Source organism: Sinohyriopsis cumingii, chromosome 19, assembly GCF_028554795.1.
Source record: "Sinohyriopsis cumingii isolate HCF-2022 chromosome 19, ASM2855479v2, whole genome shotgun sequence".
NCBI lineage: Eukaryota > Metazoa > Mollusca > Bivalvia > Unionida > Unionidae > Sinohyriopsis > Sinohyriopsis cumingii.
The window spans coordinates 58213500-58228807 of NC_142979.1; the positions used below are offsets into that span (position 1 = coordinate 58213500).

The 15308-nt window shown below is 36.5% G+C and overlaps 1 protein-coding gene across 1 annotated transcript in view; it reads left to right on the forward strand.

Moving 5' to 3' along the window:
- The window catches only part of LOC149775767 (DNA excision repair protein ERCC-6-like), a 175223-nt gene that overhangs the window by 60291 nt on the left and 99624 nt on the right, over window positions 1-15308 (forward strand). Inside the window, exon 12 of the mRNA XM_089943693.1 lies at window positions 6676-6889. Coding sequence (XP_089799819.1) covers window positions 6676-6889 — 214 coding nt within the window. The remainder of the gene's footprint in view (window positions 1-6675; window positions 6890-15308) is intronic.

The window sequence follows — 15308 nt, forward strand, 5'->3', positions numbered from 1 at the left end:
ATATTAAAGTGACCGCCGTTTACATAGGCATAGTTTTATTCTTTTTTATTTTTGGTATTTGTAGAGGTTAAACCATGAAACTAAATACTTACTAATATGCAATCTTTGACAGGCAAAATCATAAATTTAAGTACCCACGAAAATGCCTTTTTTATATACAAAGCTGTGAAAAATTTAGTCCAACGAAAATAGATTATAACACAGTATTGGATTTGGCATCAAAAGTAGCATTTAAGTGGTTGGATATTTGTTTGGAAGGATGATTACTGGATGCAAAAAGGGGCCCCGAGAGGCCGAGTGGTCTAAAGCGCTCTCCGTTACGGATCACTGCCATCTCACCTCTGTCTGCATGGGTTCGAGTCTAGGATTCGGCCAATGTGGGTATGTGAGAAAGCTTGCCAGTAGCTTCTCGTGGGTCGGTGGTTCTTCCCAGGTTCTTCCTCCACCATTAATACTGGCTGCCATGCATAGCCTATTCTGTGCTGAAAAATGACGTTAAACCCCACAACAACAACAACAACTGGATGCAAAAATTGTATCTTAAATTAAGATGAGGTATTGCTGCGTGATTCCAGATTTAATATTTTTGTGACTGAATATTTGCACTATTTGGTTTGAAAGAATGCTGTGGTTAGAAGACTTTTTGTCAGTTGGAGCTTAGCATTTTTAACATTCTTTTCATAAGAAAGTGAAGTTATTTACTTCTGTTGGTTGACTTTTAAACCAACGATGTCCTGGGTGTGGGGTACATGATCCATAATACTTGGTAGTAGCATTCTATCTAGCTTTAGGATTCTCTGTAAATTGATCATAGTCTGACATACATTCCAATTAGAAGCATTTTATCTAGTTTCAGTTTTGTATTCAGAGAATGCTCTGTAAGGTAAAGTGATCATATTCTGGCAAAGATACAATTTTGTTTTTTCCCAAAGTTAATTTGATTTTAATTGGAATCACTGCTGCCATATTCTTGATAGTAATTGTTAAAATTAAAGTTTCTAGAATATATAAAGAAAGGACTATTCCAATGGTCTTGGCCAATCAGTAATGAGGATATTGTGCAGGAATTTCATGGGCTTGTTTGGACCAAGGTTCACATAAAGTGATATGTCAACATTTCGAACATGTCAAACATATAAACCACAAACACTGTATGTAAAGTTTACCAGCTATGTGATAAATTTTGATCATTAGATGTTCCTGAAGATCTGCAATCTACCGTTTCACATTTTTGCTATTGTTTCACTGTTAGTATTATTTCCATTATTCACCCAATTACTTTGCTGAATCACTTATTTATAAAAATTCTGTTTCTTTTCAAGAATTTAAAAAAAAATGGAATTACATCTTCCACAAGTTATTTTATGCTATTTTTATCATTTATTAATTTCTTTATATTTTTTTTTAATTGTGAGTTAACCATCCATCTATCTTGATATGACAAAATTGTCTGGCAGACAGCTTTTCCAATGTTCACAGCTTACACACAGGGTATTGGCCATTAGTTTTACAGAGATCATGGCATCACATGATAATTTCCATAGAGATTTGTTTTTCCAGAACTGGAAACAGAACATGAACAGGAGTCTTCACATGGTGAGTGTTAAGAGAGCAGCAGACTTACTCTAATGAGACCATGGGGAAGACAGGGTTTAGTTTCAATCTGCCATTCAGGAGATATATCAGGAATACCTTCCACCTACAACCATGCATAAATATAGTCTGAGTGTCAGTGGACACTGATGATGAGGGAGAATCTCCATCCTTACAGCTCCTTTCTCAATCAATCAAAATCAAAGAGATTAATCATGGGCTGTCTGGATGTATCTGTGACCTAGGGCAACTTAGGCTTTAATTTCTGAGAGCAACGTTTTCTTCACACTGGTACAAAACGAAATCTGTTGCATACCATACTGAACTACTGGTGTTGTATACAAATTTAACAGTAATTGATATGTCTGCTTCACATTTTTATAAAGTGGATAAGATATTTTGTGCCATATTGAAGCATTATCAGGAAACATTATTGCCATGTCTTCAATGTTGGGTTTTCCTTGTTGGTAATTTATGACGGCAAAGAAATCACTCAACTAACATGCATGGGAGTTGACAGCCCGAATTGCATGGTCATTAACAGGGCAGTTTGCCATCCATTTTTGAAGGCATTAACTGCCTCTGCCAATCTGGATCTGATATGTCATGACACATGTTTGCACACCAGGTCGCTCACTAAAGATGCATCATGTGTAATGTTAAGAATGATTCAGTTTGGTTTGCTGTTGCTGTTAGGGGTCAAAATTCAAGTAGTTTGGATGCTCACAGCTCAAGAACAACCCCTCCAATTCAGTACCCGACCCACATTTTCATTTAAAACCCAGTCATCCCTGCCACAATGGAGGAACAATAGGAAAAGGGATTTTTTATGTTCAAGTGCTGTTCAGATCCCAACTGTATGCCAGGAGATAACAGTCTAATCAGTCTCAGAGGCATCCTTACAGGGGAGGTTAGAAACTTAATTTCCCCACCCCCAAGCTTCCAGTCTGTAGCCACTGACTTACCATCCCATTGCGGGCAACTGATAGGGATGGGAGTTCAGCGAGAGTTCTTGCAACACCTTGGGATGTTCAGTGCAGCAGTGGATTTTATCCCACATGGCGGTCTTCATATGTGCCTGTTACAAATGACTTTGCTGGCTCCATGGTGCCCATTTTTCCAGTCCACTCGACCAAAAGGTCAATATCATGAATGTGGTACGATCATTCCTGTGTCAGTGGCACAACCAGGATTGGCTTATGACAGAAATTCGTCTGCAGAAAATGGTACATACGTTTGGATAGCCCACTTGTTGCCCGACTTGGATATGAGCAGCATCAAGCTGGGGCCAGGGGAACTGCCTCCTTGTATCAACCTCCTCAAAAAGGCTTTCATAAAGTCTTTGTTTTGGAAGAACCAACTGCATGAGAAATCGTTCCTGATTATGTCGGACAACTCCTTGGTGGCAATGTAATTTGAGGGAGGTAAAAAAAAAATCCAGTCTGTGCATGATGGTTTGACAGTTTCTACATTGTTGCTGCCAACTTTGATCAGTCTACAAGCCAAACACATTTCCAGCAGATTCAGTGTCCATTGCAATTCTCTCTCTCCAGAAAGGGTCAGGTTATTTATTCAGCATGATCCTTTCATCCATTGGTTTTTCATCAGATTTGTGCATTTTGGGGGTGTCTGATTATCAACCTTTTTGTGACAAGATGGAAACAAATTTCCCACTGTCAATCATTTGGAAGGGGTTAAAGGCCTGTAACCCTCTCCCTTTCCCTTAGATTAAAAAAATAATACCAAATATAAGAGACAGATTTGTAAGATAACTCTGATAGCCCATCTCAGATGGGACTTGTCCTGGGTCAGCAATCTACTTGATTTAGGGATAACCTACATAGAAAGATTCTGACCAAACGGTTTCTTCCCAAACAACAATGATCACAGGTGTTCCACCCACATCTGGACCATCTTCTTTGCATCTGGTTCTTACTGAGGCAGCCTTACAAAAGAAAGAATTTGGACATTCCATTCATGGAGAGAAACTCAAAAACTAGATGGCAATTCACTCTGAAGGCTTAAGAAGAAAAACTGCATGTTTTCATGGACTGGTGTCAAATCTATAATATTGTCCCTCTCAGTGCCTCGATTACTCAGCAGGCTGATTATACAAGGAGGAAATATAGCTCCAATTACTATACATGATATCTGACATTCAGGCATTATGGTAGAATGGGATACTGGTTATGATAAAGATTTGTGATCCAATTTTTATTCTAATAGGTCAGAATCCCTCACCCTGTTTCCAAAATGGAATTTTTTTTGTGCCTTCAAGCAATACGTGAAGCATACAGAGACAAAAACTCCTTCTAATATGACATTTTGTTTTGTGTGCTTGATTCTTTGCAAACATTAGGATTATACCCTCTGTTTTATCTACAAATAGTTTCATGTAAGTCATTTGACTCATCAAGGCAAAAAACAGTGAGTCAAAATCCATCCTATGAGTCCTATTCAAGATGATGATCAGTGTCCAGTAGTTTTTAAAAATAATTCCATTGTTTAAATACACAACAAAAAATAAAATGTGATTAAAGCCAATAAGGCAGTTCCCTTGCCAGAAGAATCTGAACATTCTGTATTTGTTTAAAGTCATGATGGTTTCATGTCATCAGAATTAATCTGAGCTCATATGACAAGCCGTTTATTGTTGGATATGTCAGTGCTTTCATCTGCCATTGCTGTCATAAATGATGAATTTTGCAGGTCACATTTAAGACCATCCTCAACATTTGATAGGCTCTCCAGTACCTCTGAACAGGTAGTAGCCAAGTCATACTGATTGGCAGAATTCTTCAACATGCCAATGGCATCGATTTCTTCATCTGTTAAGTCGTGTATTAAATTAGGAAGAGATATGTATTTTAAAAAAGGGATGTCTTCTACACTCAGCCAATGTACACACTTAGGTAGCACTTTCACTGCTATATCTTGTTTGTAAAACTGGATTAAAATCTGCCTGGTGTTGTGGACCTTCAATCAGCAGTTTGTGTTAGGTTACCAAGCATGATTTGCCAGTGTACTGTTCTGAAAGTTGTTTGTTTGTATTTTTGCACATTTGGACATGGAGTTTTTTTTAGCCTCTGTACATATATGGCAAAATATAAAGGCATCTTCACTGCCACATTCTTCACTCGACTTAATTTCTTTTTGAAGATGTAGCCAGCGTATGTTTTCAACTATTGCTGCACAAAATTGTATGTTTTCTCTTACGAGTAACCGGTACCTCATCTTTAGATGATGAAGGCTCCACTGGTTCGATAACAATACTATTATCGACAGTCGGTTGTACAAACATGGTCCAATTTCTTACATTTCGGATCTATTTAAATTTTTTGGCCTTGGATGCCATTTTCAGTCAAACGCTGACAGTATCTTGGAACAACACAAGGCATACACTTGAGCAAATGGAAATTGTTGTTCATTGTGTGACAAGGATGCGCATAAAATAATAGTTTTGTGTGAGAATCACTTTAAAATCACGTGTATTTTTGCGCCTCTTTCTTGTGTGTGGTGATTATTTGGTTCTAACATCCTGTTGCTACAAATGATGTGACAGTTACAGGTCATGTAAGATCAGCACCAGGCTCCACACTCACTTGTAACCCTATGTATTATGATAACATCAGCGTAAGAAACTGACATGCACATGTTTTCCATTGTTTGGGAGAGTTGTAATCTAGCCAGTAACGTAGTTAGAACCTACCTTTATTTTTTTGTGAATCAGCAAAACTTAATATTGGGGTGCGTCAATTTACGTACTGGCAATAATTTTTAGACCGAACCATTGTTTGGGGTTAATCAGCAAAACATAACATTGGGATGCATCAGTTTACGTACCGTCAATGACTTTTGTGTATCAAATCGGAAAAGTCTGCATATTTGGAGCATGATGCATGGGTAGATAAAACACTGTACCCTCATCAAGCACTATCACTATTTAATTAAGCTCTCTTGAGCAACAGGTAAGTATTACACAATTTGTATTCAAAGAAGAAGGCAATATTTCTATAAAATTTTAGTACCTATCCAATCACATTACTCAAAAACCCTCCCAATTCCCAACAATGTGAGCATCATCATTAGCAGCAAGTGGAGGTAATGGGCAAAACTTTGTCAATGATAAGACTAATTTTGGTTATTTCGTAGAGCTGGGTTCGGGCAGTATGAGGCTTATATTCCTAACCTTAATGTGATTGAGTTAGTATCCTTGGAGAAATGTAATTTACTAGAAAACTTTTCTTTCTCAGTCTCAAATTGTTGACTCAATAGCATCTAATGGACTGAAACCAAATTTGGCTTCAGGCTTTATGTTGAGTAGATTTTGGGTAATTTTCACCTAATTCTGTCTAAATTTTATTGAGTACCTGTCCCTATTTGACTTAGAAGTTTCTTTTTCATCATAAATTCTGTTTCCATTTAATAAATCTTGAAAGACTTCATGGCCTGAAGCCAGATTGAATATATAGCTTTTCATTAAGAAATGTATCCGGTTCAATTTTCAGTTATATCTGTCAAAATATAATTGAGTTACTATCGTTGATTGACTTTAAGGTTTACTGTAGTTAGCATCACGAGTTACACATAATGAGTTGCTATCGTTGATTGACTGTAAAGTTTACTGTAGCTAGCATCATGAGTTACTTATCGTTGATTAACTGTAAAGTTTACATGAATTCCTTTTCCTTTCATTAACTTTTCAAGGATTTTATGGATTGAAGCCAAGTTTGAAAATGGGACTTTATATTGAAAAGACTTTAGCAACAAGTGACTCACCCAAGTCTGTATATATTTGCTTCAGTACAATGAATTGGACCTTGAAGTATTGTTTTGCATTATACAGATTCTAGTTTTGAAGCACTTTGAGGATTGAAATTAAGTTTTGTGTTTGGGTTTTTATTTTAGCTTATTTTGACCAATTGTTGGACATGTTACTTTTCGAACTTTGTATCTTGATGCAGTTTCTGAAGTTGTATCATATTATGCAGGGGCATACATGTTCTTGGGACACATTTTTGGTTTCATCTAATAGATCTTGTTGTATAAACAAACGAAAATCCTTTTCTTTTCAAATTTCAGCATTGATGATGATATATTGGAAGCACCTGAGGGATATGAATCTGCTGCAAATCGTATTCATCACATTGATGACGACATTCTTACCAACCATTCGGGAAAAATGATCTTTCTCATCAAGCTGCTTGACCAAATCAGATCAGAAGGGCATCGCTGTCTCATTTTCTCTCAGTCACGCAAAATGTTGGATATTATTGAAAAAGTCATCAAAAACAGGGTATGATCAAATTTTATTTGTTGATATTTTTGCAGTGTGGAAATAAATGCTCCAAATGGTATAGTAAGATGTTGTTTCCAACCTGGTATTTCACCTTTACTAAAAGTAAAATCAAAACTTTTAAACAAATTCTTAAAAACAGCTGAACAGACTTTGTATGTGATGGTCTTTTACACTTAACCATCATTACTAAGAACAAAAATGCCTTTAAGCAGTGACTTAAAAAAAAATACTGACCAGAATTAGGCCAGATTTGACTTAAAGCTTTCTGGTATAAAGACCCTTTTTTTTAACAAGTACTGCTTATCAGTCATTAAATATGGCTGCTGTTACTAAAGGTGGCACTCTACAGTTTCATATTTTGCATAGGGTTAGAATTTTATAGAAAAATACTTTACCCGGGTTTCTTCACTGGTTATACTGGTTATTTAAAAATAGACTTTGTGTATCTTATGATTGATGGGTGTAATATGGGCTATAGAGTATATAGCTTGGTCTTACATCAGATGTGCACATTTCAAAAGCCTACCAGCTCCACTTTGTCATTTTCACTTCCTGGACTTCATAGGTAAATTGTAAAACAAAAGAGCTGATAACTTTTTTAACATTTCATATATTAGGTAATTCATTCATTGAACTTTCAGAAGCTGGTATTGTCTAGTTGCACAAAATTCATTTTCCCAATTTTAATAGTGTACTTTCAGGTTGATTGTTTTTAGCACATTTGAGCATTCATTTTAGTTAGCAGTGTGCTTAGACCATGTACAATTTCCGTAAGTAAAATATGGCATATTTCCAAAACCAGTCTACTTGACACTATATCTCAGTTCTGACCTTAAAACATAAAATTCAGGGACAACTTGTCAATGAAAATTAGAATTAAGCAAACTTTAAACTAATATCATATGGAGTTTTGCATAAATTTTTTAAAAGATTAGTTATTGATCTTTCTGTATTTCTTAAGTGATTCTGAGTGGTAACGTATTCTATTAATTTTAACAGAACATTGACATATTACAAGGGCACTATGAATTTAATTGAGCTGTAGTCTTTACAATTAAGATTAAAATACATCATGTGTCATTAGTAACTAAAATCACAAAAAGGTCTGTGACCATATTACTGTGATGTACTGTAGACCTACACATTGTGACCATATTACTGTGATGTACTGTAGACCTACACATTGTAACCATATTACTGTGATGTATTGTAGACCTACACATTGTGACCATATTACTGTGATGTACTGCAGACCTACACATTGCAATCATATTACTGTGATGTACTGTAGACCTACACATTGTGACCATATTACTGTGATGTACTGTAGACCTACACATTGTAACCATATTACTGTGATGTACTGTAGACCTACACATTGTGACCATATTACTGTGATGTACTGTAGACATTCACACTGTAATCCAATAGATTACTATGGTTGAAGAATGTCAGTAAGGTTTATTCAAAGTATTGAACACTGGAATTTGCTGTAATTGTTTTATATTTACTTGGCAATAACAAAGTCAGAAAATCTCTTCAACACAAAATCTCATAAAATATTGCAGCGGTGATGTGATCTATGTTGGGAAGCTCCGATTTAGACAAAATTGAAAAAGAGTGAAAATTCATTTTCACTGCCACAGAAGAGACTATGTTGGAATTGTAATTAAATTCACCAAAAGTAATGCATAAATATAAACAAGCTTACAGCTACAGCTTTAAAATGCTGTTATAATTTTTGCAATGTATCTGATCTGCTTACAAATCCTTAAAATTTAACCTCACAGAAATTATGAAAAATTGAAAAACTGCAGAACTGAAGTACATAAACTTGTATTAAAAATGGAAATTGACAAGAATTTTGACAATGCAAAACATTTTCCATAAATAGTATTTTATACACACAAAAAACACAGATCCAGTTTTTATTTATAATTATACTGTTTGCCTAGGGGGACTGTCTGCTGCTGCTTATGAAACTTTTTGTTCATTCTGTCAGTGAGTGATTCAGCAGCTACTGAATGGCACAACATGATTGTACAGAGGTCACAGCTGGTCTGTGAAACTCCCTGACAGAATGTTATGGATAACCCTTGAGTAAAGTTTCTTCAGCGGAAACTGAAGGACCCCAGCGAAGACTGGGCTGTCCAACGAAGGTTGGGATGACAGCGGCAGCTGTGTGGACTTCACTCAGTGGTTTAGTTTGAATACACCATATAGTGCTGACATTAGATTCTTGGGTGAATAAATGGAATGGAATGAAGTGAATGCCCAAAGAAAACATACGTGCAGCAGATGTTGTCCCCCAAGAATTAATAGTTGGGAAGCCTTTGGTGTTCAATGAAGAAAAAGAGAAGAGAAAATCTGTTTATTCAACAGCAGCATATCAACAATAATGTAAAAGAAAGGTATACATGCATGTAGGAATAAATCACCATTGGCAAGAAACATCATGTAATTACTATAAGAAGACTGGCATTACTATTGTAACAGCAGCCTCTGACTTATCACGACAAAGCCATGAACTGCAGTAAGTCTATGATTTATGAAAAAATGACAAGTCTTGTGAGAATGTCTCGGAGTGGTTCCTTGCATGTATTGGAATACAGCAAAGATGAACTTTGGGAATTTGAGAATGGAAATGAGTAAGTTATCACATGCAGTTCAGATGAGAAGCAAGATGATCACATCCATGAAATAGGTAGAAGAAGACCATGAGAATGCACTAACACCTCCAGGAATAAAGAAACTGAATGCATGTATGGCTATGAAAATATGGATATAACAAGTGCCACACAAATAACACTGGTATCACATGTGTGCAGAACTCCGCACATAATGGATAGGCACAAGTGCCACACAAATAATACTGGTATCACACACGTGCAGAACTCCACACATAATGGATAGGCACAAGTGCCACACAAAGAACACTGGTATTACACGCGTGCATAACTCCACATATAATGAATACAGAAACACAATGAACACTGGTATCACACACATGCAAACTCCACACATAATGGATAGGCACAAGTGCCACACAAAGAACACGGGTATCACACACGTGCAGAACTCCACACATAATGGATAGGCACAAGTGCCACACAAAGAACACTGGTATCACACACTTGCATAACTCCACATATAATGGATAGGCACAAGCGCCACACAAATAACACTGGTATCACACACGTACAAAACTCCACACATAATGAATACAGAAACACAATGAACTACTATGGAAACTGGAACCACAGCAATTACATCACATGGTACAGTAGTAACGAACTGGATCCAGAAACACACACCCAGGATGGGAGAACAGTGTCAATGTGAGACCTTCTATCCCTGTACGTTGAATGTAGCATGATCATGGTTGCTGCGTATTACTATCTGCATCCATTGCCATGGCCCTCTGCGCTGCCCGAATAGTACTAAGAGGTGTAACAATCTGACGACCACCAGCCCAGAACTTTGATTATATAGTCTTCCAGCCGGGCCACTGCTGCTGAAGTAGCTGCACCTGTACGGAATGAATGACCACTATACTGGGAAGTGTCCAGTCCCATCTTACAGTAGACAAGTCGCATATGATTAAGGAACACAACTCGTGATAACGCTTGACTTGTAGTCCTAATTAAAAGTGGGGCATATAGCTGAGGTGATGAACGTCTCCTGAATTGCACAAAAGTCTTCAGAGCAGAGTATGGACATATAGCACGACCCTTGGCATGTAACTGAATGGTCACACCCCTACAGAAAGGGTCAGTTTTTGACAATTTTAATTTTAAAAACGCAGTTTCTAGGTGGAAGTGCACATCGCCCACACAGAGATGAATGGTTGGATCGAAGGAATCCCGAATAGTGAATTCCCCACATCTCAGAAATCCAAAGAAAGCAACTATGCACACAGTCAACAACAACAAATCTGTGTGTGTGTGTCAATTACTCCTCCTCGCAGAATTGTACAAATGCTTGTCAGAATATTGTATGTAATAGGCTTGCTCAGTTTTTCAGATGAACCTTGGGGTTTTTTTGTTGGCCTGGAGGATGGTGGCAAGACACAGAATATTATTTCTGTCTGTGGTGAATGGTGATTGCATACCAGCCTGCATATACTTGAACCTAATGCCACAGAGGTACAATTTTATTGTAGAATGCTTCAAGTTGAGGGCTCTTGCACAATGTATCACAAAGTAGATGAAGGTGTTCTCCGTAATATCTGGCAAAAGTTGCATGTTTGAAGCAAAGCCACACATCAACATGAAGGTCCTAAAAGTGTTGAATGCAGTGTTGTAGGCAATTTGTGCAGCAGGGATTAAAGCCTGGTTCCATCAAAAGTTTACCTCTTTATCCAGGTCCATAAAACCTCAGAGGGTGGGGGCATTTGCAGGGTTGTAGATCTGCATCCAGAGCCGGTGCATGAAATTTCTGAAATTGAGGGTGGGACCAAGACATCAGCTGTATTATTGATATATCCCAGAATGTGTTTGGCAGAAAAATAATTACAAGAAGCCACACACCATGTAAGTTTATGCATTAATTTCGTTATATGCATACATTTTGATCTCCACTTTTGAAGTGTATTCACCGTGGCCATATTATCACATGTAAATATTATGCGTTTTCCTGTCAATTCTGCACCGCAAATAATGGCAGCCACAAAAGTAGGATACAACTCCCTGAATGCCATAGAGAAATTATCCTCCACAGAAAAAAGCATTTGACAATCATCAGACCATGCTGCTGCAAACCAATGAGTTTTGAAATAACCCCCATACCCTACTTTGGATGAAGCATCTGTGCATAATTCAAAATCGTCCGATGTAGTGGACTGATTGTCAAGAAACATAGAAACTCCATTCCATGAAGCTAAAGATTGGTGCCACATGTATAGTTCCTCTCTGCAATTTGCATCTAAGTGTATGTAATGATGGAGTTTCCTTACTTTGGTAGATAGTCATATGAGATATGACACAAAAGCAACATAAGTAGCAAAATTAAATCAACTAAAATCATGTGTTCCTTGTTAGTAATTCCCCTAAAGCCTTGTGTTCCTTGCTTGTAATTCCTCTAAAGCCCTGTATTCCTTGTTTGTAATTCCTCTAAAGCCCTGTGTTTCTTGTTAGTAATTCTCCTAAAGCCCTGTGTTCCTTGTTAGTAATTCCTCTAAAGTCATGTGTTCCCTGTTTGTAATTGCTCTAAAGTCGCGTGTTCCTTGTTAGTAATTCTCCTAAAGCCCTGTGTTCCTTGTTAGTAATTCCTTTATATTCCCACATTCCTTGTTAGTAATTCCACTAAAGGTGTCACTCTACAGTTTCATATTTTGCATAGGGTTAGAATTTTAAAGAAAAATAATTTCCCCAGCTTTCCTCGCTGGTTATACTTACTATTTAAAAAAGACCTTGTTTATATTAGGTATAGTTTGAAGAACCTTTAATTCCCTTTATTTTGGTGTATGATTGATGAGTGTAATATGGGTTATAGAATATACTGCTTGGCCTTACTCCAGATGTGCACCTTTCAAAAAAGTGCTAGCTCCACTTGGTAATTTTCACTTCCTGAACTTCAGAGGTAAATTGTATAAAAAAAAAAGAGCCAATAACTTTTTTTTTTACATTTTATATATTTGGTAATTCATTCATTGCACTTTCAGAAGCTGGTATAGTCTAGTGTGGCAAAATTCATTTTCTATATTTAAATAGCTGCTATGGATAGTGTACCTTAGACTAATTCAGGCTGATTTTTTTTAGCACAAGCCAGCAGTCATTTTAGTTAGCAGTGTGCTTAGATCATGTACAATTTCCATGAGTACAATATCCAAAGAAATGTCAGCCACATTACATGAAAGTAGCATAGAGATATGCCAACATTCTCTCCACTGTGCATGTTTCAAATGCAAACAACTTTACCTTACATACGTCACTCTGTCAAAAGTACATAATAACTGGTGAGTGCCCCCAAAATTATAGTTTTAAATGTCTGGAAGCATCATACTAACCCAGATCTCTTCATTAACTGTCCTCATATTTAGTCCTTAGGTAGATGTCAGCCAGGTGAGTGATCTCGGGCCCACTGAAGCCTCTTGTTCAGATATTGCAGACTTTAGTTTATGATCATTCTTTTCACTAGAGGCACTGATACTATCATAATTCTTTTATCACATTTGTGACCTAATATAGACTGATATACTATATCACAAATTAAAATGTGTTGATCTAAACACAGTTACAAACTAATTTACCATAACATCATGTTTGGGTTGTTTTACCTTGGCTAGTTATTGCCCCACTGCTTGATGTTGTGGGAGCTGTAAAGTGATAATGTCCATCCATTCATCATTCTGCCCATCAGTCTACCTGTCATCAGTTTTGTTTCAGCCAGATAATTATGCTGGGAATTGTTGAATTTTAATCAAATTTGTGGCTATATATTGAGATTTTGAAAGAGTTTGATTTCTGACCTATGTCATCGCTTAAAGGTATTATGGCACATTATTACCTGTCTGAATATTCATTTCTGCAGGATATCGTTACTAAGGATTGTTAGATTTCAACTAAATTGGGCATCTTAATATTGATAAACTATTGAGTTATGCCCTCTAATTGCATGTTAACCAAACTTTGCTTTCCTCTGCACAACTTTCTGATGATGGATTCAGCCAAATTTGGCCTTGTGGCTTCTTCTTGTTGTGACCTTGACTAAGCTGGAATCCTATTGTAACATCACTTATTACATTTATGTCCCTTATCTTTCTGATTTTTGTTTCCAATGCATAACTATACTAAGGTTTCTTGAATTTTCGCCAATTTTCTTACATTCCTACCCATTTAAATTGACAATGTTTATGTCGACAAAGTGCCTATGTCGACAAAAAGCATAATCCCAAACCCATGGACTTTTGTTACTACCAGATTTATAATGCTAATGTCGATGTAAAGATAGCAAATATGTGTATACATTAAAAAAAGCCCTACATCCCAACAAATCCTTTGTTTTCTAATCAAGCTCTGACCCATACTTTATTCTACAATTATTTGATGCTGGTATCAGGCTTTAATGTTGCTATCAGGCTTTAATGTTGCTATCAGGCTTTAATGTTGCCATCACATCAAAATACAGGCATTTGTTTGGACCTCCAAAGCTGGCCTTTTGTAGCAACTTCAGTATTTACATGCGCCTTTCATAAAGGCAATAAAAACATTGCATTTTTCATCATAAAAAGTCCTCACCAGAACTTGAATAAAAGCATTAGATTATGCTATAGATAATAATCTTAATGATATGTATTACTCTGTATGAATATTTATGAGGGTTCTACATGTGCTTAATTAAGACATTTAAAAAAATAAAAATGTCATTAAATGTTTTGCAAATAATTGTCATTAATATTTTTACTGCTATTTCAAGAGAATTCTTAACTTGTTGGCAGGTGTTTGTTTCCCTATGAATGGCCTCTTCCCCTTGATCAAAATTTAGGTCAGTTGAGTTAGCATGTAAATAACTACTATACAGCCACATACTACTGGCAGCAATGAATATCATAGTGAATTGTGTAGTCCCATATGTTGATTGACGATGGAATATAGGTCACTCAAGCACTGTAATTTTTATACCTGTATTTTTCTAACAGGACGTGCCAAGCACAATAATTTTCTAACTATACTTGCATTCTTTTATGTTTCATATATTTTTAACATATAATGGATTTTTTTAAACACAAATTTAACACATTAACCCCTAGCGATGACTTTACGAGGCAGGAGGTAGTAGCCTACTACTGAGCTCTGTAGCGTCATTGTCATGCATGATACACTAAAGTGGGTGGTATTATAGAAAGGTAGACAGATGTAGCTCTACAATGATACCAAATAATCTGGAATATCTAGTTGCACTACAAAATACAGATAGAAAAACCTCATTTTTTGGACCAGACTTTTTTTAACCCAAAATTTGCCCGTGATTGGAATCTGATTTTGTGTCCGGATTTTAGACTTTTTGGTCTCAGATCTAAGGCAAACCAGTATGAACTGCAAACAGACAGATGAGCCTTTGCAAAAAGTAGGATAAGATTGGCATTTGGAATAAAGAGTGGTCTCCATACAAAAATAATGGCTCCATTTAGCACCAAAAATAAGAAAAAAAAAAGAAGTCTAACTTTTACCCTTTTGCTCATGCGCGAGTCAAACAGCCAACGAAAATCAATGTTTCTAACACCACTAGGCAGTATGTTATTGAAAGATGACCGGGGATTTGGTGTTTTCGAGTCTATTCAGAAATAGCTTTCAAAATGTGTTTCCTATTCGATTTTTAGGCAACAATGACAAAAAGCTCCAGGGGTTAATGTGTTATCAAAAATGTATGCTTTCAATAAAAACAGGTGCATTTCACATTGGTTTTGTCATCAAAA